Below are 24,071 nucleotides of genomic sequence, written 5' to 3' on the forward strand. Positions count from 1 at the left end.
AAGCGAAAATATTTCACACCAATGTGAGTGAACCACTATGGACGCGCAAGGTACTGTCAAAACTCATCAGAGACGATTGCATTTTCAGTATGCCATTTTCCCTAATTTGGCTCCATTTTTGACAGCATCGCTGACTCAGGCAATGTTTGAGTTTTTCAGGTACACAAAATCTTCCCGACAGCTCAAGGTTTTCTAGGACGCCAGACTACCTTTTTGTGTTACGAACCCAACGAGATGTACCACAAAAGGTAGACGGATGGAATCAACTTTCTTAGATTAAAAAAATAAGTCTTCCAGGGTGGTCCAAGCTGGTGTGCAGCGTTCCTGGTACATGCCATATAGAGCAAACGTTCGGGAACAAGTTTGAAGAGGCCCAGCGGGCCCGGACAATCACCGAAGCCTCTGATATCATGGCTCTATTTTGGAGGCTGTATCATTTTAGGAAATAGTTTCTTCTCCCTCCTGCAAGAAGTAAAAACGCAAAAATGCTGTCCTACGCGTCATTCGCTTAAACGTATACTCGGCTCAAGTTGACATTCTTTTTTTCAGACAAAGCAGGCAAAGTTATAACTGAACCTGTTGTTGTACTCGTATCTGATTCAGCGGGCCACCAACCGGTCATAGTTGAAAGCGAAACCAAATGAATCCAGAGAGCGACGCAGGACGAAAATGCGGAATATTGAGTTTACCAAAGAGAAATACAAGCAATCAGAGCGCGAGATGAAAATTACATAACCGGCGCGTTATGTATCACACAAATAGAATTTTTATTAACCTGATAAGACCTGCAGCCGGTAACTACGGCGAGATGAAGGCCCAAAAACTCATGGTAGTAACATAAAGGTCATATTGCTGCGAAAAAGCAAGACGGCGCAAAAGACAGGTTGCAACAAAGCCAGCGGTAGGAAAATGTTATAATCGTTAATAATATACAAACTATTTCATTGTTTTATTTTGGCCTAAGCGTTGTGAAATGACACATTGGCACCCTCGACCCGTTTCTTGTCGCGGTATATTCAATACAACGGCTGATGTCGCAGCAAGGTGGCTTCGAACCACACTGCAGCTTCGCGACCTGTGTCTCAAGCTAGGCGGGCTACTCAGCGGAGACTTCACTATTTGAACGCGCCAGTACAGCCTATACAGGCGGCCAGAATGCTAGCATATCAGATCTTGATTTCTTTTGGGACGAATGCAGATCAAGGAATGAAGAGCGTTCCGCACACTATTCCGGCGAAAAGAGACCCTCGCATGCCGACAAAGCCGGCTGTTCATCCGCATTTCCTCCCACAGCGAGGCCGAATGTGTAATCATCGCGAGATGCCGGCCTTTTTTCTTCTTTGCTCTCATTCACGCTCATCGCTAATTTATCTTCCGTGCTCCCGAAATAAAAGATGCGGCAAAGTAAAGGAGATTCAGCGGCGCAGAATCGATCACGGATGGGGAAAGCAGCGGACAAGAAAGGGGCGCGACGCAGGCGCTCCCCTAAGTAGGTGTATACTCCAACCGCTTGCATAAGCTGCGGCGCATTGCGTCATTTCCGCGGGACATGGTGCGCTGCAAATACAACGCGGCGCTGGTTTTTCGCCGACGCACAGCGGAATGGGCGCGGTATAACATCGCTCCGAGCACGAAACCGCCAGGGCTTTGGCCAATGGAACGGCAGGTTCAGGTGTACAGATAAAAAAACGGAGGACGCAACGAGTTCCGCGATCGACCGGCAGAATCTGCGGGCGACCGCGATGTCGAGTCTAAGAATTTTTTGCGTTTTTTGTGTTAGCCCCGTGACGTGCATTAAATAAGCGAAATTGCTAGTGGTACTTTTTGGTAGAATATATGCTATAAAAGAGGCGAAGGCTGGTTCGCAGAACAACGACCACATGCATCATCGTCGCTAGTGTTCGCCGCTCTCTCCAGCGCAGCAGGATCCGGCGAAGCTCCGCACTCATCACACGTATATTCGTTGCGGGCTATGCGATATCGTTTGCAATATACTCATTACAAGGAGAATGACAAGATCATGGCAGTTCTTACGGGTCCGATGCGCGAAATTGCACAGTCACGAGCAAAAGATTACGAGAACACATATTTTCGCGGCCAGACAAAGTTTACAAGTCTAGAACCGTAACGAGACATCCATTATCCACTCTCTACAAAGAACACCAGCTGGCTTTACAGCGAAGCAGAAACATTCGTGCGGGTTTAAGCACGGCTTGAACCTATTTATACCAGCAAAAGCTCCGTTAAGCGGGGTCTGCCAATAAAAAGGTAGCTACGCGCCTTATACACGACGACGTGAAACGAATGATTATCACATGTCTACTCCACTACCACTATACTATGACGTCATGCATCAGCTAAGGTAAAAGGTCGCAGTGACTAATAGTCAAGTGGCCAATAACACGTGTCTAATCGTGACCATAAATGGACTAAGTCATAGTATAGCTTGGTTCTCGCTAAAGTGTCTGAAATCCTCCCACTCTGACCTTGGTAAGGAATTCAGGGTCATTGTAACCAAGCGCGGCGAAATCCCAAGTTGCACCTCACAGTAGCAGAGCTTTAGCTTTAGTAAATGATTTTGAGGAATTGCGCACCCCGTAATCTTCTGGACGTGGCAGCCCCTTCATTATAAGAAACGTCGCAGTGGAGCACGCCAGATTAATTGTCGACAACCTAGAGTGTTTGACACCGCGTGCTAGTGCGTCATTTCCCTCCGGTCAAAATATGGATCCGATGTCCAGAATTCGATGCTGCCACTGGCGCTCAGCAGTCATTAAGCCACAGCGTATCACGATTCTCTTCCGGGCTTAAGGCTCCGGGTTCAAGAGATGAGGTGAACGAAAGATGACTTCATACGTTATTTACAGTCATGACACAAGACAGAACAACATCGGCACGGGGACCGGAAGCTACTGGCTACACGGGACTTGAGGTAACAGCGCGGAACGTGGACAGGAGCACAAGATTAGAGGCCGACACAACGAGCGTTGTCCACGTTCCGCGCTGTTACCTCAAGATGCATAACCAACATGCCCAAGCTGCTATTCTAGCTACACGGGACTGTTTTCGTAAAACGACGGCTAGGTAGACTTCGCCGCGTCTCTTCAGGGCAAGCAGCACAGCCCTCGACGGACGCTCTCGACGGTCTCTCTCCAAGCGGCAGCACTTGAACTGCCCCATAAGGAGGCAGCTGTTGGCTGCGGCCCAAGAAAGTCGAATAGCGAGCGCACTGGTCTCCCGCCTCGAATCTGCTGCCGCGCGAACGGGACAGGAGGGGGCGCTGCCGCGGGGCACAGGCGCCGGTTAGTCTAGGTCATGTCCTGACTTGCCCAACGCCGATCCTTCCCCTCAATGTGTTGATGTCATGTGGCGCAGCCCCGGGGATTGTCAAGGGACGTCATGCGTTCGCCGTCACCCGCTCGGCTCCAGCGTCAATCGCTGTAGGAAGCCCGATCATAACACTCTTCAGTACTGCGAAAAGAAAATCGCTACTGCGTTGATCGCATGGTCCAAGCCTGCAGTGGCTGCCAACCGGGCATGAGCGCGAGAAGCCGAATTTGCCTGAAAAAGGACCATTTTTTTTTTCTTGAATACGGTGTTTAGAGGAAAGGACTGGTCATTGCACCTTAAAACTGGAATAGCTAACACCACAACGCAAACGAAAGAGGAAAGCTTAATTTGTTATCACTCATCTTGTGTTTATGTTTACTTTAGTGTTAACTTCACGTTTAGCGTTTTAATGAATGTCACTCGCTTACCTCGAAGCGTCCTGCATGCATCCCACGCGCAGCGGCCATCTCACTGAATGCGTGCTTTCAGGCCGCCGTCGCTTCCGCAGCCTGGGTGAGTTTTTCGAATTACTCAACCGTACGGGAACTTCTGATTAAGACCGAAATAAAGCCGTCGACAGGAAGGCGTGCGCTTTGGAGACGCCGAGGAGAGAACCGCGCGGTATCGACCGCTCGGTGTGTATGTCGTGGAGCCTGATCTACTCTAAAACGAACCCGCCTCGGCGATATTCGGAGGGGCTAGCGACGCATTCTTCCTCCTTTCAAGGATATATTTAGCCACGCGGGAAGACCCTGCTGGCAGCTGCCGCGGCGCGTCCACGCCAGCTAAGGTATAGGAGAAAGTGAGCGAGGCAAGGTAAGGGCAAGGGATGTGATTGTTTTGCTGAGGCCGATGAGGCAGAGCTCTCCCCCCTCTCTGCCTAACCATCCTCTTCGTCCATACGGTCGGCTTGCTCCTCCTCTAATGTGGTTGACTGTGAATGCTCTCAGCGTTTCTGTTCCTCCTCGTCCTCGTCTTCATCCTCCTTCACTTCCGACTCCTCTATTAAAGGGCCACTGTCCAGGGAAGGACCTTTTAAACGAAGGAGCCCAGTTTTTCGATCAGGTACCGGAGATAGTCTGTGAAAAATGCTACAGTGACACGCGCGCCGCAAAGCAATGAAAATACAAATCAAAGCTCTCTCATGCTCTCCTTCGGGAAGCCAGCTTTCCCGTTCCCTGCGCTGGCCCGTCGAGCCGCAGCCATGACGTATTTGTCGAGAACGGCGTCCATTGGTCCGTCTCGGGTGAAGGATGGGTGTCTACCTCTCGCTGCGCGCTTTTCCCTCGCTACGGCCAGACTGAATCCAGCGGCGCGCGCTCCCTCACCCGTTTTTTTTTTTTCCCGCGCACGCAAGGTGTCACGCCCCCCACCTCCCGCTAAACGCGGAGGAGGAAGGGGAATTTGTCTTGCAGAGGCTGGACGACCTCGGCCAGGAGAGTGAAAAACCTTTGCGAGGGAACGGAAGGAGAGAAGCACGACAGAATCGGGTGATTACGGTGGCTGTAACTGCGTTATTAGTTACTCTTTTCAAAATCATTTTGAGGCCTTGCGTTTTGGGGGCGAAGTCTCACAGTTACCGGGGAAGAAAATATTTTCGACCGGAGGGTGGACAGTGGGCCTTTAAAGAGGAGTCCCCCGACCGCGCGGTTGGGGCAGCTTCAGGTCCTCAATAGGGTTATATTTTTCCAGATCTCTTGCTCGGATTGTTCCGCCTTTCGCGGGCTTCCTTTCCTGTTTATTGGTTTCCCAGGTAGCTTCTTTCTTTCCGTTCACCATGACATCGCATACAATAGCTACTTTTAACTGTCGTGGCATGTCCCGTCGTCCAAAGCAAGCTGAGATCGTTCAGCTTGCTCGCTCTAAACACAGATATTTTGGTTTTGCAAGAGATCTACATCCATCGTCTTGGCCAGATCAAGAGCTTCGACAGAACATTTGGCACCAGGTCTTACTGGAGCTATGGCGCGTCGGGTTCCCGTGGGGTTGGCATTATTCTTATGCCACGCTTCCGCGGCTCGGTTTTGCGCCACTCCAGTGATGCTGAGGGCCGCGTCCTGTCTGTGGATCTCGATTCTGGCATTCGCATAGTTAACGCCTACGCTCCGAATAATGGTCACGCTCAGGGTGCCTTCTACAGGCACCTTGACTCCCAGTTAATATGTCCATTCAAGATATTTCTGGTCGGTGATTTTAACTGTGTCCTTGACAGGGCGGATCGCTTCTCTTCTCGTTGCAATCCGCCTGAGGAGCGGGATAGGCAGTGAGCGCGGACACTCGAGGAGCTGGTCGAGGAGCTAGATCTGGTTGATGCCTGAAGGGTGCTCCGCTCAGAACAGTCAGGGATGACTTAGACTGGGAGGCGCCTTCAGAGTAGGCTAGACAGTTTTTGTTTCTCCAACACTGGCTCCTGGCATGCACTCCATGCGATCGGTCCCCTCCGCATTAAGTGATCACAGGTGTGTCATCCTTCGCTTCAGTGATAGGATCCTGGTTCCTCGCGGGAAGGGGACTTGGCGCCTCAACTCGCGGCTTCTAGAGGACCAGGAGATCGTTAAGGAAGTCTCCGGTATTCTTAGAAATTCTCTCCAGTCCAGCTCAGGTTTAGACGGTGCTAGATGGGACAGCATTAAGGCTGAAATGCGTGACTGTTTCAAGGCGGCAGGAATGAGGCGGGTACGTGAGGAGCGAAAGGAGATTACCATCGTCTCTGATGTCATCCTCCTGCTTACTAAGTCTCTTTCTGCAGGCCAGGGGGTCACGGAAGCACTCGCCTTGCAGCGCATTTGTGGTGGTAGAGAGGACACTGGTGCACATAATCTCGCAGTGTCTTCTTCCTGAAGCGCTTCTCCGTCATGTAGCTAATCTCTTCCAGCTTCCGGGTATACCGTACCAGACTGTGCGATACCTGAATCCGTTGCCAGGCGTAGCCATTAACCAGTTCGTCCTCCTGCTCGTGGAATGTGCGTACCAAGTATGGCTGGCATGCCGCGCGGTTGCATACAACAGCAGAGTTTCGCGCCTCCATGAAGTAATTGCAAAGGTATGGAAGGAGGTCTCGTTCTACCTGCTGCGGGAACATCGCATTCTTGGCGAGCGGAGGTTCTCGAAGATTTGGTGCGGTCCGTCTGTAATTTTCTCGGTTAAGGGTAAAACACTCTCTGTGTCGCTAAGACTTCATTGCAGGGAATGGTCGTCCTTAATGGCACCCTTTGTGTAGTCATGAAGGTCCGCCTCGTTGGCTCAATGCCACGATGGTGCTGCAGGTCGTCTTCGCGTAAGATGCTACTCCCTCTTGTGGCGGCATCGCGCGGCGACCCCCTTGTCCGGGTAGGGCCCTCACCTCGAACTAAAAAGCTCTCCCAGTTCCCACTTGGCCCTGGGGAGGGGGGGCTGCCGGAGGCGTTGAATGGATAATGATGGGCTGATGAGTTATGTGTGACTCTGGGGCACGGCACTTCCGAGTGTCAATCCCCCTTCCAATCTGAAAACGGCAGGTAAGTGTGAAGGCCATGTCCGCTCCAGGACAGGCGGGAGTGGTACGCGCCGGGCGTAAACGGGAAGAGGATGGGGTACGCCGCGTTGCCTTAATCAGGACTTCTGAAAACAAATTCAGAACCGCCACATAATAGCATCAAATGCCTCACTGAGCACGTGGAATGTGAGTGAAATGGCGATAGTTTGTCGTGGTGGCAGCCAGAGATTAAAGCTTCGGTGGTTAAATGTCACCATCAAGCCATCGCTTACACTTTGATGCAAGGAGTGCATTATACAGTGATGTGTTCACTTTCTCGTGTCCACTCTCATCGCATCCTCAGTCGAAGAGCCCCGTCACATCCTCACCTGGACGACACTAAAGACGATTATCCGATTAATATATGAGGCTCCTTCAGTCACGAACTATTATTCAGATTTCCTGATTTTGTTAACTACTAATTATGCAATTCCTGACGGGTCCTTATATGACCACTGTTTTCAAGGTCCCAATTTTTCTTCTTTTGAGTTATATGTGCCGAAAGAAGTAATTGTGCGGACGATTCAGCCATCCGCAGGCCTTTCAAAGCGCTGATGCTTGCGAAACGAACAAACGAAACGCTCCATCTTCGGAAAAACAGCCGCGTCTAGTAAAGCATGGAGACGTCCATCTTTTAAAAAGATTCTTTATTTTCATATTTCGCGACTGCCTTATTCTACGCGGCTCACATAAAAAATACAAGCAGCAACCGAAACTGCCACAAGGGCTTTATGGTAATGCCGCGACCGAATAGGACAGCATACACTGTAAACTAGGCCACATGTGCAGTGCACTGCATACATGGCAGCGTGGGAGGTTGTGTTAGCTACAGAACTCAAGAGCGAACTATGGAAGGGGAACTTGAAGAGGAAGACGCGATCGAGAACGAAGACAGCCTCAAGGAATACGCGTTTTATTTTGCTTCAAAAGAAAAAACCGCAATAAAACAGCTGAAATATACCCGGATATGTAAAGGGATGGCTGACAATTCAGTGTAGGTCAACAAGCGAGTATACATACATACATACATACGCACACTATATGTGTGTGTGTGTGCGTGTGCGTGTGCGCGCGTGCGTGCGTGCGCTCGCAGCTATTATATTGGCAGATCACCCCGAGACACTGCTCGCATACTTCTATGTCAGAAGGCACTACGCTTTTCAAAAGGTGGCATGCACGTGACGAAGCTTCATGCTAACCACGAAAAATATGTTGCCTTAGGGAACCTCTACGGCACCTGGCAGGCGCTAACGGAGCGTGTGCTTGTTTCCTAAGCATTCGTATTGCTCTGCGCGGTGACGCCAACTATCGATGAGATCAAACGTATTCGTTTCGAGATTTCCCCATTCGAGATTTGCCATGAAACCGCAGGCACTCAGAACAACCGTGACATATTCTGACACATCGCAGTACAGCCAGTGAAAAGCCGGCCTAATCGACAGTAGGTTAGAGGAACCACTATTGGGAAAGAAAAAAAAAGAAAAAACTTGAGATGCAGCGTGCTGAACGTTACGCAGCCGCGGACAAAGCGGGCGGAAGCGGGACGCAGGTAACGCGGAGGATCCCAGCGGTCTTCTCAGCCGGGGCGCACGAATGCCGTCGTATCCAAAGATAAGCCTTCCAGTTGCTCTGAAGTTTAGCGCACATGCAAACACAAAAGCGAAGCGGGGTTCGTCCAATGCGGCCGATGCGAAAGATGTGCAGCTGTTTGCCGCGCGCCTTGAACATCGCGCGATCCGCAAAGTTAATTAAATTACTGCACAATACGCCCTAATTGTTGGGCTTGCCGGTGAAGAGCAGAACAAAATTTTATTAAGCAGCTTTGTGCCTTCCTTCGTCGGCACTTTTCTAATCGAGTGTCATGATTAGACATATATGAGGCCCTCTGCCCCTACCAGCGCTGGAAGGTAAGCCAACCACAAAGCATTCCTAAGACTTCAGGTCCGTATCACGTGCAAGTACTCAATGCAGGGAAAAGAAAACGTCAAATACGAAGAACATAGGCGTGGGCTACAAAGAATCTTTTATTGCGGTACGCATGTCCGGCATTAAAATTAATTAGGGGGACGCACAAGCTTCGCTTTAAGAGTAGACGCGAAGCACCTTTAATTAAATTCGCCATTTCATTCCGCGAATGCCTTTACATTTCTTTTTTTTTTTTTCAGTTGGTTTTTGGGGAAAGGAAGGAGCCTTTAACACCGCCTTTTCGTTCCACGAATGCATTTTTTTTTTTTTGTTGAGGAAGGAAGGCGGAGTATCTGTATCACGTCTCAGTGGATACGTATACACTTGTGGTATGAAGTGCCCATGTCGTCGGTTCTTGTCCATATCACAAGCTATAGCTCCCATTTTGACTAGCAAATGGATGCTAAATAGAAAGCGAAATGGTACATGGCTTGAAGGCTGCGCAAAGTACAGTTGCGTCACAGTTTTGATGCGAAATTACTTGTGAGCCTTTTTTCCGGCATTGTTTTCCGCAGTTTGGGTTACGGCGACGGTTTCTCTCCGTACGGGGTGTATACGCATCTCGTAATAAATGTTCATATTTCTAGAGATAACACAACTGCATTGCAGATGTTTGGAGAACAGCTGTTCTGAAGCGATCACTTATTTTGCTGAAATAAAATTTCTAGGAAACGGACCGACAGAGAACGAAGGCAGGGCTGTTCCAAAGGTTACCAGGGACTTAAGCGACTAAATTGGTGAAAGGCGAAAGAAAGCCTGAGTGCCGCATTCTGCTACTCAAGTGGCAATAATTAGTAATTAATTAATCAATCAAGAATTTAGGTATATTTTAATTATTTGTATTTATGTGTGTAATTAATTACCTGAATTATTAGTAATTTTTAAATTATATAATTGCTTAATTAGTGATGAAGTAGTAATTAATTAATCATTGATAGGCGTAGGCCATATAAGGCGCGTATTCGCGCATACTGTGGTGGTGCTCTGTGATTGGTCGAGACCACTATGACGTCATCCCGCCTCGGCCAATCACAGGCACCGCAAAAGCAGGACACATTTTGTCCACGACAGCATGAGCCATGAAAGGCTTTCGCCTTAAGAGTGGTTCCGTTACGAAGAGCACACCACAGAGCCCTTTAAGGTTCTCCAGAAGGACGCATAATCACCGTGGGGCGCATTAAGTTAACGCGGCGCATCAGTAGAGTTTTCAATCACAAACGCTGTTTAAGCTCGTAATGCAATTCTGCGTGCTCTTTACATGCGAGAGAAAACACTTTTGACGCCCGCACACCCAAATCGCGTGAAAGCGCACAAGTGTGAAGTTTTCCAGCATCAATTTTCTTTGAATCTCATTCATTAGAAAACGAACGAAAAGCAAAAAATAATAATTGTAAACACCACAAGCAAAAAAGCTCCAGAAAAATAAATGGGGACACTCAAACTTGGCCTTACGAGTAGAGGCGAAGCGCCTTTAACGCCGCCTTTTCATTCCCGAATACTTAAATATTTTTTGTTTATATTTGCTTTTGGGGGGGGGGGGGGTGGAAAGGAAGGCGCCATATCTGTCTCGGCGTCTTTAACGCCGCCTTTGCATTCTGCGAATATTTCTATAGATTTTTTGTTTAAGTTTTTTTTCTTGTGGAAAGGAAGTCAAAGCATCTCGCTTTTCAGGGAACACATACACTTTTCAGAGGTGCATATGCCGTGGGTTCGAATCCCTGTAGCAAACTAACTGCCAAATTGACTAGAAGATTGAGGCTCGATGAGAAGGGAAGTGGTATATGAGCTCAGAGAGGTCATCACGCCCGAAAGGCGTACGAGGTGGTTCCCCGAAAAAGTAGAATCTGGAGGAACACCGACGCTCACAGCTATGTAGACGACTACAGCCGGCTAGCACCGACTGGCCAGAAGTAACAATCGCAGCTCATAGGTTCAGAATAAACTAGCTAGGAGAGAGAGAAAAAAAAGAGCCTGACAGAAGAGGCTATGAAAATATTGGATGCCTTTTTTTTTTCTTTTAATAAAGAAGGACAGGACCCGAGAAACTGTTCGCGCGTAAAACCTATCCGAGCACGGAGGAAGTAACTGGTGCGTGGCTACAGCGCCTATATGGGATGGCAGAAGCCGTGAGGCGACGTTTCTTCTGTAGATTACGCCTGCATGCGATTCAGCTATAACCGGCTACAAACAACGATGTAATGGTGTGCTTCCAGCGGTCACTTTAGCGTCACGACGCCAGTGCTGACGGTATTGTCTCGTTGGCAGCATGAGTAGAGAAGATAAATGGGAAAGGGGATATCAAAGGATGCGGGTATTTTGTCCGGAGAAGATGGCTCCGCGTTCCCACTTCTTTCGTCTTGTCGTCAAGCAACGTGACGGCCTCCCGCCTTTTTCCCTCCACCACAGATGCGAGACAGGCCGGCGCCATGGCCGTCTCCGCGATGGTCGACTGCCGTGGTCGATCGAATTCCAGACGCGCGTTAGGAATGAAATGGTTTCACGGCCGAAAATTTCTGCGAATTCGACGATAAATTACGGACTACAGCGCTTGAAAAAAAAAAGTCATATAAACACGATGCCAACACAACGCAAATGCAACAAGGCTGAACGAAGGGTACGCGTTATGACCTGAGATCGCAATCATTTAAACGATCCTTACTTCCGTCGCCATTATACGTAACGGGGAAGAATAAAAGCGATTACCGCGTGATCAAGTTCGCACTTCCCGCACAGCAACAAGGGGTGGCAGTCGACGGCACTCGCACTCTATTTTCGCATTTGACTGCTCTTTGAAAAAAAGAAATCTCGAGACAGACGAACGCTAGTTAGGTGAAAGGTAGTTAGTTCAACACGCCAACTTGCGCGAGTCCCTAGCATAGCAATAGCAGACGCACTCTGTGCACAGTTTGCCTTAATAATACCAAGCTCATTATCAACGGAAAGAAGCAAAACAAAACTAACAACAGGAGACTGGAGGTGCATTTGTAAATAGCAGTTAACCATGGCAGACATAGTCGGTTCATGGAAAGAGAAAATGCGGTAGCAATATATGACACTAATCTGTCCAGCGTCACCTGAAAATGAGCGAGAAACTGCCAATGAGGATCCAGCAGATGTTGTAGTTCGTCTTGCAAAAGAAAAGCACGAGTTTGATTCCACTTCACTCTTTTTAATCTTATTAAACGTAGAGGGGAAAACAGGCATCCTAATCATTAGACGGCTAAAATAAAAGCACTCTTGCAAGCAATGGAGACAGTATGATAAGTCAGTGGAGCAGACCGCGGCCTTTACGAGACAGAGGTAAACCTAGCGCTATTGGCTTCAAACTGAACGCGAAAAGAAAGTCAACGCAGATTATATTTAGCGAATTTCACCCCACTTAGAATTTTACAGACACGAACAGAATGTGAGCTATGGCATCAGCAAAGGCAAGAGAATTGGTTAGAAGGCTGCTTCAGCACTGTGGCAAGACCTCCACTCAAAGTAAGGCTGCCGCTGCCACATTTTATGTTATGGTGCATTTTGCCTAGCTGAGCATCAGGAGAACACGAAATTAATAAAAAAAATACAGGACGACCAGACATCTGATGCGAAAATTTTGCGGAGGCAGTCGAATTTATCCTCGACTAAATACCTCGATGCTCTGACTCCAATTAATGATCTTACCTTAGTCCGAGGCTTCCCAGGAGCAAAAGCATTTTTTTTTTTTTAGGGTGAAAGTGCGTGAGCAGCCTCTTTCCAGGGGGATGTGTTAAGGGGGTGGCTGGTGGGTGGTGTATAATGCTTAATGGTGCTTCAGTAGGGTTAAAGTTGGCGGGGGTGGGGCGAAGCAGTGGATCGAGAGTAGCCATGAGAGGCTGGGCAGTGCCCTAGTTAGGGGAGGAGTGTGGTCTCGAGTCGATTGCCAAGTATTAGCCGAGTATTCAGGTTGCTACTGGCAGCTGCTGTACTCGGCGTTTGCTTAGCTCAAGAAAACACAAGGGAGAACGCGCTACCTCATCATGTACAGCAATATCGGAAGCTGTTCAAGATGCGTCGCGCGGAGCGTCTCGAAGCCGTGAAGAGTATATTGAAACTAGACAACTTCGAGAAGCAGGCCAAGCTAGTCAATATTGTCCTGGACAAAATCAATGAGGTGCTCACAACGTCGAAGCTGAAGCTTGAGAGTTCCGACTACATTCCAGGCGGCCCTTTCCCAGAGGACGAAAGTACAAGAGACGCATTGTCACAGGTGTTGGAGAACACGGCGTTCTTTGGTGAGATAATCCTGCGACTGCCGAACATTGCTCATGCCGTCATCAATGCGAACAAAGCCGGTGCCGTGGTACTCAACTGGGCGATCGGATTTTCTAACTCGACTGACCTCTATGATGAAACTACAACCAAGTTGATAAACTTGGTCGCTCAGGAACTGGGCTTGGTTGAGAAGGATCCCAACTACCACAACCCATATGCAGCTAAACAAGCCAAGCAGCCCGCGCAGCCAGCGTCAGTAGAGCCAGCACAGAAGCCTAAGAAGTCCAAGAAGAAGATCCATTGTACATGATGAGGTAGCGCGTTCTCCCTTGTGTTTTCTTGAGCTAAGCAAACGCCGAGTACAGCAGCTGCCAGTAGCAACCTGAATACTCGGCTAATACTTGGCAATCGACTCGAGACCACACTCCTCCCCTAACTAGGGCACTGCCCAGCCTCTCATGGCTACTCTCAATTAGAATTTTAAAATTCTAAGAAGAAGGAATCCGGGTGGATGCTTCCCTCTTCGAGACCACAGACTGGCAAGCCGGCACCTTCGAATTGTAACACAGATATTGCTTTCGAAATAAAAATAAGTGAAAACGCCGTCACATAAGCAATCGTTCAACGAGATATTTTATATTCAATAATTGGAAACGCTCAATCGGTACTATACAGAGCTGATTAGGATGGGTTGTAAACCTAAATGTCGTAACACTTACGTGCTAAAGTCGACAACAACAATTTTATGGCACTTCTTCTCTTCTTATTACAAGCTAAGTTATTGTGATGTCTCTCTGTGCGCTAAAAAACAGCGTCTAGGAGCCAATTTTCGGACGTCTAACATACGAATGCTTTTTTTTACAAGTGGATTCTGAAGGCTAGCTGAATGAATAATAATCATTCGTGAATAATATCCGACGTACTAATCACAGAGTGAGAAAATTTACTAGTACAAATAGCTATTGAATCTAACGCCTCAAAATTTTTTGATCTCATCCTCAGCGACTCTGGCATTTGGAATCTTACTTTTTTTTTTCATTCAATTTATTTTTACGATTGCTTGTTATTTTTGTGCCTAATACGTACACTCAACATTTTTCATTTCCGTTAAGCCTTATTGTTTTCTGTAAACCTATAAATGCATGTATATTGTTTTTTATTACTTCCTTCTTTATTTACTGTCTCGTGCTTAATTATTGTTATTGTTTTATATTGTACCTTTTATTGTTCACGATCTTTCTTATACAAGTTTTTCTACACTGCCTCCCCCCCCGCCGCCCAAGAATACCCTCGAAGCAGGGCATCTAGGGGTAGGTTGAATAATAATAATAATAATAATAATAATAATAATAATAATAATAATAATAATAATAATAATAATAATAATAATAATAATAATAATAATAATAATAATAATAATAATAATAATAATAATAATAATAAGCTGCGCAAATTAGCAGCTAGGCTCTGTACAGAGACGCTGTCTTCTTGTAATTGCTGTGAACGATAAAGAGGAGGATATGTCAACACTTCAGCTCTCTCTCCAAATGGATCCACGTTACTTTTCAAGTGCAAAGCAAGGAAATGCACTTAGGACCAACTCTACAGGCAGCCTGAATTATACGCGTGGGAGCTCTTTCTCTCTCTCTGCAAACATTGCACCAAAGCACTGTGGTGTATCCACGTGGCGGTACTTTTCTTATTCGACAAGGGAAAGGAACAATGCGGCGAAATTTTTTCCTACCCCCGGAAGAGCGCCGAGTGGGACAGAGTCGCCTCCAGCGCACTTCCACCTTTGAATTCTTCGTACGAAATGTGCTGCCTTTCGTCAGATGCAACGTCAGACGGCAGCAAGTCGTCCAACGACTACGCGCGTGTATCTTAATCGCTTCAGTGCACGTCAAACAGCAGATAACGAGCATAAACTAACATGCGAGCGGCCAGAATTGCAGAAGTCGGAAACACCTCAATCGGGGAATTAAACGTGCATGCACGAGTGGGCTTTGCAGCGCGTGTCCACAAGTAGTCCCAGCAAAAGGCCGCTCCGCATTGTGCTCTCTAAACGAGCACGCTAAAAGGAGTGGGCGCTCGTTACACAACTACTGAATTGCCAACTTAAATCGGGTAAGCGCTCGCTGAAGCTTCATTATGGTCAGGGGGACTTTAAAGTAACCAGACTCGCCGCAGGTACACCAGAACGTTCGATGGCATCCCCCGCTTGGTGATTCCGGCAGGAGCCAGTTGGCACATTGCAGTAGCCCGTTCCCTGGCAAGAAGGTCGGGCATAGTGCCATTAGGCTTTAAAAATACTCGTTGGCATGACAAAAAAAGAAAAAACAAATGCGCCAAACCGTCAGTAGAACTTACGTAAGGCTGCAGCTCATTCACGCGGGCGACGAGTGGCGCTGATCACATACAACCCGGATGAGAAAGAGCAGTGCTACGTCAGGACAAGATACATGTATTCCCCTTGACATGTGGCCCTAGCGTGGTGGAAAGCGTCGCAGAAACAAACCGTTAAGCTAAGACGCGATTTTCTTGTCAACATTCATGGCACGCAACGTTTTCCAGCTGCCGCGGCACTTGCAACGCCTTCATTTAGCTGTATGCGAGTAAGTTCCTCGAACAAAATAAAATCGATGGCCTTGTTCTTCCCATTGCAGCGTTGAATGGGGACATGCGTCGAGCCAAAAAGCGAAGAAACAGGGCTCATCAGCGAGAGACTTATCTCCCCTCACTCTACAGGAATGCCTAGTCCGTGATAGGGGGATACACAAGGTGACGCCGCATCAGTCTTAGTTCCGTCACTGCCACCACTCAGTCCAGAGAACCGGAAGGGGGAAAAGAAAGACGGGAAGAGACGAATAGGCACCACCTTATTAGCAAGGGACTGGCAGCGTGCTTTCGTCCTGAGAAAGCGCGACTCGGGATGCGTTGCAACGACCGCATTGTCAAACCGTGCAATCCAGGAATAAGCCTACAAGCTCACGTTGTGCTAAAAGTCCCGCATCGTTGTTTGGCGGCGCGGCGTGAGGCACACGGTGATGAAAGACAAAGACCGACGGGGACAGGTACCTATACCGCCAGCCAACTCGCCTGACAATCGTGCGAGAAGCTGATCATGACTTCTTTTCTTCTTTATTATTATTATTTTTTTTGTTGTTGTTCACGAAAAGAGCGGCGCAGTAACAGTTGTGCTGAGATAGGATATAAACCGCAACGCAAAATACAAGAAGGCAGCTAAGACCAGAAAAAATAAAACGAAACAGCAGGGCGAAGACATTGTAGCCGAAACCAGGTCATATTAAACAAGAAGACTGATTGGCAGACAAGCGATATATGCGATGGAGAGCTGTAAAAACAGGTCTTGGGCTAAGCAATGTTTTTCTTTTACCCTATATTGCTCACTTCTGTTCTTAAAGCTCTGTGTCGCGTAGATGTCATCTCAGAAGGGTTGTCGTTACGCTGATCCCTCTGTAAAGAAAAAAAAAGGAAACAATTTCATTCAGATTCTCAAAGCTTTATAGATATCCGGCTCTTACATGAGTTAGTGGCAGGCGCCCATCTCTGCCGGTCTTTGCCCTTCGCCCAAGTGAGTTTGGCGACGCGTCGCCAACATGAACGATCAGTAACTAACCAGAGCGGGCCTTCCGGTGATCATTTTGGTAGTTATCGCTTATGTTTTGCGATCATTTAATCAAAAGGTATTGTCACATCGCGTAAGCCGTACACGCACCTTGCTTACCAGATTTTCTCGCTTTTCCCTTCCACACACCAATTTTCTAAACGCTCACTAGTCGTTTTTATCTAGTTCCTGGTACACTTCCCGAACTCCACGCGTAAACGGCATCGTCACTGCAACGCTGAAACTTCCGTATCCTGTACAGAATACATGGCAAACCGACTGCTACACACCGTCCGACCGAACGCTGTAACGCGGTAAACTAGTAAGCCGCAGCACTCTATCGCGCCAGCTACAAATGAATTAGGCGGCCGTGTGGCATCATGTCAAACACGTGAACACGCGCTGTTGCACTCGTCCTTCCTCGTTAAACCACCATGGCGCTTACGCCTCCCTTTCCCTTGCCTCGGCGACGCCGAAGGACCTACCACCATGGCAACGGACGGCATGGTTAGAAACGAGAGGGATGGCGTGCCCACGAGCTGAGCTGAACAAAAGGCGACTTTATACATTATTTACAGTCGTGGTAGATAACAGAACACCATGGGCAAGGGGGCCGAAAACTACTGGCCACGTCCCCTCCAGGCGAGCAGCACTGCACTCGACGGACGCTTGCTACATGAATTTTCCAATCCGGAGGCAGCAGAATTGGCGGAGGCCCAAGAGGTCCAATAGCGAGCGCGCCGGTCTCCCGCTTCGAATCTGCCGCGGCGCGAGGGGGAGAGGAGAGGGAGCAGGCACCTGGCGCACGCTTCAGTCTAAGGAATCTTCCGTCTTGTCCGACGCCGAGGCTTCCCCTCAATGCGCTGGCGCAATGAGGCGCAGCACCAGGACTTGTACAAGAGCGTCAGGCGCTCGCCGGCACTCCGTCGACCGCTGCAGGAGCCGCGCAAACCTCGGCTGGAAGCCCGATCATAATAGCAGGCAAAGAGACGGGCGAGTAATAACGAACAAAATAGACATACGTCATTGGAACAATAATACATTCGACACGAAGCGTATGTATTCACGGCAAAAACATACAAGTCTGGAACGACGGATATTGATGAAAAAAGAAGATTCTGCCACTTTCTGAACGACAACGTAGCACTTAAATCTCGGAAAGAAATTTGAAAAAAAAAAGAAAGAACGAAGCAAGCAGTCGCGTTATTACAGTGTCGACAACGAAAGCAGTGGAAGTGCAATCTTGAAACACAGTCAGATATTAGCTTTCCTGTACATTCACGCGCCGAACACAACAGTGGCGCGCATTTAAAAAGGCTACACTGACGAGTGTGATGCCTTTTGAAAATTTGAGCTGCGCATATCTGTTTTACGAGAAGGAAACAGAGCTAGCAAAACGTACCTATAAGCACAATATAGAGCGATCTGCACACGGGCTGTGCGTGTTTTTCGTATCCCACTAAGTGTCTCATTAAATGTTTGGTTTGGTTTATGGTGTCCAATATGTCCCAAAGCGACTCATTTACGATGGACGCTGTAGTGGAGAGATGCGACAGATTGGACTACCTGCTGTTCTTTAACGTGAACTGACGTCGAACAGCACATAAGCGCCTTGTGTTTCGCCAATATCGGAATGTGGACGCAGCGGCGGGGTGTCATTAAATGTGTAGAAAGGGTAAGGTATAAACGAAATAAAAACAATAGTCCAACTTCGTGACTAGTTCGCATCCAAACGCCTGGAACGGTTCTCCGACCAGTTATCGGTGCTCCCAGTTGCTAACAACCATTTTCGTAGAGAAATATAAACAATGCAACCACGGTATTCCTCACAAAATAAAGCAAGTTGAACAAGAGGCAGGAAAGGAACCGCGATACACACGCCTGACAACGAGCGCTTGTGCCAGAACATCTAGGCAAGACCTCCTAGTCGAAGCAGTCGCAGTCGCATAGGGGCTGCCCTCCCGCTCCTTGTTCAACTCGTTTTTTGATAATCCTGCCATGTAGTTTGTGCCTATAAAGTGTATTAGCCAACGGCACTGTAATCAAGGCAACCGACAGAAACAACGTCCAACTGCACTGCTAACTTTTCTATATTATTTCCAAGGCGCAGTACACGGCCCATATGCAGGTACGACAAACACTCTTGCGTCCGAGTGGCCATTGACCGTGGGCCTGCCACTGCCATGGTGCACAGGGATAATATTTAATATTTAATATTAATAATAATAATTACTATCAATATTTATTATTTATAATAGCAGGGTTCGCGAGTCTCTGTTACGGAGGGCGCCACACTGAAGGATTACCCCCGACGAAACAAGAGCCGCCGACTAGTGAAAAAAAAAAAAAAAAAAAAAAAAAAACAAATTTCTGTTGACGTTTCGGCTCCCAGTACGGAGGATTTGTCCATAACCCCTTAGGGATAGTGAACAAGATTGTACACAGAGGATTGCCTCTGTTCATCTGTATTGAGATTCCGGTACGCGAGATTAGCTGGGCGCATTGGGTACATCTTGAAACAAAATTACCAGCGCAAAACACAGGACAAGGAAGAAAACCAGACGCGGCCTTGCTCTCCTTTCACCCCTCTGTTAGCTCCCCCCTCCGAACAGCTGTTGCTGCTAAGCCCTCACGGATAACAACCGACGAACGTCGCTGCCAAGGAGCTACCGCGCTGCGGAGCTGGTAATGAAAGAAGACTCGGACAGTTGCGCTACTCTCTTACCTGGCGAAATAGTATAATCTGCGTCTCTGTGCGGTGCGGCTGTTCCCTTTTTTGCCAAACACCTTACAGGCCTTACCTGTCCTCATCAGTCGCTACAGGCTCGGTGTATCTCACAGGGATCGGCGCTCTGATTGAATCGCGCAACGTGCTTTTCAGCATGGCTTGTGCTGCCGAAGACGCAAGTCTTAAGAAAAGCCAGGATGTGATGTGCACTAGACATTGCTCATAGTCACTCGCTGCCACGTATCTTGCGGAGTCCAAACAGACACACAAAAACAGAGAGCGCCATCTTCAACCTTATATTACACCTTGTTATTCCAGGCGTGCACGATTGCGAAACAAAATTGCACGCTTAGCGTCTCTTGCAGGATTTGTTACGTGCACCTCTTTACGTGTATTGCTCGAGTCTTTCCAGGGACCCGTGCCAGCAGAAGGCGTTCTCGCTCTGCGTTAAGTACTTCCTACATGGGCTGTTTGACTTGTGTTCTTTTCACAACACTGAGAGACGGAATTAGGATTAATCTCACGGAAACAGGTGCGCAAGGTTGCTACAAAGGCTCAGGAAAAAAAGAAACGGCATTAAGCCTAGTCGTCTTCCTCCTTTCTCAATTCCCTCAAAACACATTGAAGAAAACAGTTCAGATGGGTCTGCTTTCACAACGCTTTAAAGACGTCTCTCTCAAGCGAGACGGCTAATACAGACACGCCGCGCGGCAGAAAACGCCCTTGGCCACGACGCACCGATTTCAGAGGCTTTCAGATGTTAGCTCGCTCGAAGCCCCCAGTATTTAAATGAGAGACAAGACGGAGAGTTCCATTAATTCAATTAGGTTTTTCTGAAGCAAATAGCAGTAAAAGCACTCCCGTTGAATTCGGCTAATATTGTGTGCGCCGCAAATTAACTGCCTCAAAGGCAAACTGCAAGTAAACCGAGCACAATATGATCTGCGCTCTCCAACAATAAGCAGCCCGGCTTAGGAAAGCAAACCGACACCGTCCAAACTGACGCAGCCCCACTTGAAGCTACGTCCCATTCGAGACGCAAAAAATGTAAACAATCGAAACACAGTTCGCTCCTTAGCAGGCCGACGGCGCGGGAAGGTAGGAGTGACGCAGATAAGGCTCTCGTGTAGCCGCTGAAGCAGGTACAGAGAGGCACACGCGCGGCTTGGCTGCCATTGGCGACGCTGCACTTTCCCCGGCCGCTTTCAAATCGGCGTCGCCATGCCCTACTTTCGTCGGCTGCGTATTCAGTACGCCGCAGCTGATCGAGTAAGTCGGAATGAAGACGCCGCAGAAACGAAAAAGAAAGACGCAGACAGCTGACACGGAACGACCGCAGAAGAAGACAACGGACTTGGGAGTGATTTGGCGCCCAAGAAGAAAAGACGAGAACGCGATGATAAGAAGAAAAAATGGGGAGGGGAAGAGAGAGATGGGAAATAAAGGCCAGGGCAGAGAGAAAGAGAGAGAGCTGAATCACGAGAATAAAAAAGGATATGGGAGAAGCACAGAGAAGCAGAGGCACACAGCCGCCAAACGATAGTGGCAAGGGGAGTTCTACGCGGCGTAGTCCAGAAAACGAAAAGCTCCGGATCCTCCTCCCCCACGTCGCGGCGTAGTCCTTCGCTGGCAGCGCAAACAGGCAGTTCCCTATTATTTGTGCCGGCTCTTCCATGCGTATCACTGGATTCGTTCCTCCCTTATGGGAAAGAAGCGAGCGAGAAGCACAGACGCGGCGGCGAAAGAGGCTAAGGAAGACGGAATGGCGTACACTGCCGAGTCCCTGTTTGGGAAAAACGGCTTAGCAAGGAGGGTGAGAATCGATTTTTTGGTATATCTACGTGCGTATATAGGGGCGGTGATCGAAGAGGCGCAGGAATTTGGCCACTCTTCTTTCAGTCGAGAGTGAAGGAGCCCTGCTTTCTTCCCCCTCTCCCGATCACATTCTTCACGTCGCCTGTGTGCCGCTACTCTCGCTCTTTATTATATTGATGTACAAATTTCCGCAGTCCCGATCATTTCTCCCGGTTTGCCTCCAACGGCTGCGGCACCCTTCGTGCTCCACTGCCAGTGCCAGGCGCGCGCGGCACGCCGCCAGACGAAGAACGGTGCGACGAACAGCGGGGGAGGCGCAACAAAGCGATTCAATGCCACCAGAAGTGCGAGATAATGTATAGGCACTGGGCTACTCGCCAAGCTGGCCTCACTGCGGTAAAGGATGCCCGCGCAGGGTCGTTTTTCCACGGCACGCAAAAGCGATGGTGCGCGCGACCGTTTCGTCCGAGTTACAGCCGCGGACGTTGTTTAGCTACAGTAGGAATGTGAGGCGCCTTTGCGGAGAGCGGGAATGCGCATCGAGGGCTGTCTGTCGCTGCAGTCATTCACTTCTTTCGTTTGCTGTTAGCGCTAGACTTTCAGCAAACCTCCTCGCTCACTATGTAGTTGCAGGCATACGCTTCTTGAAATGTTCAATGGCAGAACTCTCCGCCGTCTGGTAAAGAGATGAAATTCCGCAGCCCGATGCCTCGCGATCAAAATAGGGAGACAGAAATGAAAGAAAAAGGCGCTAAAGAATAGAGAGCTTGCTCCAGTTTATCTGAAACACCAGGATAAACACGAATAATGCACTTAACGACTACGCCTTTCGAGTCACCAAGAGCGATAATCAGCCGAATTACGTCCTCAATCGACCTAGCACAAAATTCCGCGAGCAGGCTTTCCCGTATTAACCAAACATCCCTAGAAGGCAACAGAAAGAGTTTTACGTGTTAACAGCAAAACCACGCGCTCCCGCGTTCTGATTGCTCGCACTGTGATACCACAAGCAATGTTTATGAAAAGTGCACCCGCAGAATTTCGCGTAAGGTTCATCCAGCGATCTGCACGAAAGGCGAGAGAGAAAAACAAAAAGTGTAGATGAGCAATAGGATGAATGCGCTAGAACTTGCGTGAGCATAAATGTTCCCTCTCCACTTGTCATCTGTCGATCCGTTGCCTCCCACCCTCCCACGCTTCCTGTCCTCTTTCCTAAATTAGCGCTTCCTCCCGCTTCTGCCACCTGAAAACGAAGGCTTTAGTGGGCTTCTTTCCTGTCCCTTCTTCTTTTCGTCTTCGGGCTACTCCATGCGCGCTTATTATTATTTTTTTTTCATATTATAATGGACCAAGTAGCCCAACAAAAAATATTGATTCAGTAAGACGGACAGGTTTTTTCCAACATGGGACTTTGAACGCAAAACAAAACAACTCAGCTCTTGTTTGGAAGAACGAAACAATCTCTGGGCGGCTTGGCTATATTGCCGCGAAACCTTCAAAAATGTATTTGTTGTTTCTTTAACAGCCGCCGGCATCTGGCCTTATCACTGTGATTCTGGCACGCGTATCAATTCTGTATCCTGTGTTTGTTCATGCTCGTTGTCGCGATACGACGCGTTATCATTGTCTTTGTCGCGAAAGATGCGCCGAGATCTGTCTCGAAGATTCCGATCACTTGCGTATGTTTCCACAACGTTCAAGGGTGCACTAGTAGCAGTTTGCGACGTCATCTAGATTGTTCTGAGCAGCCTTTAAATTGAGCGTTGACGAGTGTGACGGGCATTCTTTGTTCGACGATCGACGAGCACGTTTGTTGCTATCAGCGCCGCCGAGTTGCTTAGTTCTTTCGCGGGCGCAAGTCAGCCCAATAAAGAGTTTCTTCAGTGCCATCATCGACCCCTTCATTTGTGTCATCGACCTCGTCACCACTAGGTGACAATATCTTATTCAGTACAGCAGATCTAAGCGGGGAAGCAGGAAAGCGCATACAGGACCAGGGCAAGAATATTTATTTAATCAGAAGCCAGCGATGCTCTCCAGTGTGCAGCGGTGACATTCACTTTCCTCCAGCCGGTTCCTATGGGTGCACATCCTTAGCAGCAGCAAAGAAACAGTCCATTCATGACAACACATGCTTCATGAAACACTGTCTTGAGAACCACAGCCACTGCAGACGTATGCAGTAAAGTCGAGAAAGCGCCGTTTACGCTCTATCGATACCACTGCATGGAATTCTATAACCAGGAAAAAAAAATAAAAACAATTTGCAAAAGCCGCGTACTATAAAGGAAGGGCTTTCTAAAGGCAGATTGAACTAGTGACGTGTGTTCCTAATAGTTGGTTGCACCCGAAGGTCTTCCTATAAGAGCCAAATTCAGCCGTGCCTCCAACGTGCTCAGACTAATGGGTAATTTCGATCGAAAAACTGGCCGTTCTAAATGATGGGATATTAGCAGTTCGACTATTCGACCTACTGTCGGTAGTCGGTATAGTGGTCTTCCATCGACAAAATGGCCGCGCACGACCGAAAACAAGGCGCCAGGGCTGTGTGAACCAAGTACAGCTATTGCTAAGGCCACCGGTGCGATTGCACTGGGCAGCTTGTGCGGAGAGAAGGCAGCGATTAAAGAAAAAAAAAGTCAATGGTTGTCTGCCCGCAGGCGACCGCGGAGCTGCAGCGCTTCTATAGTACAGCAGCCGCGATCAGATGCTTCATTATGCACCTCTTACTAGCCGCAGATAGAGGGAAGAAGAAGAAGACAGGGAGATAGAAGAAAATTACATTCAATACACATCGCCCACAACACGAGAAAGTTAATTGCTCCGACTGCGAGACCATAGGCCTTGGGGCGAAAGTG

The 24,071-nt window shown here is 48.4% G+C and overlaps 2 protein-coding genes across 2 annotated transcripts in view; one reads left to right on the forward strand and one right to left on the reverse strand.

Annotated features, from left to right (window-relative positions):
• Window positions 1-24,071, reverse strand: part of kcc (solute carrier family 12 member kcc) — a 353,291-nt gene that overhangs the window by 315,212 nt on the left and 14,008 nt on the right. The gene's annotated exons all lie outside the window — the stretch shown is intronic.
• Window positions 12,726-13,355, forward strand: LOC146203323 (coiled-coil domain-containing protein 134-like). Its single transcript, XM_084587523.1, has one exon. The coding sequence runs from the start codon at window positions 12,840-12,842 to the stop codon at window positions 13,353-13,355; it is 516 nt and encodes a 171-aa protein (XP_084443649.1). The 5' UTR covers window positions 12,726-12,839.

Source organism: Amblyomma maculatum, chromosome 1, assembly GCF_055883805.1.
Source record: "Amblyomma maculatum isolate TAMU_Amacu chromosome 1, ASM5588380v1, whole genome shotgun sequence".
Taxonomy (NCBI): domain Eukaryota; kingdom Metazoa; phylum Arthropoda; class Arachnida; order Ixodida; family Ixodidae; genus Amblyomma; species Amblyomma maculatum.

Coding starts and splice junctions, on each gene's coding strand:
- LOC146203323 (XM_084587523.1), top strand. CDS start 12,840: ATGCGTCGCGCGGAGCGTCTCGAAGCCGTGAAGAGTATATTGAAACTA.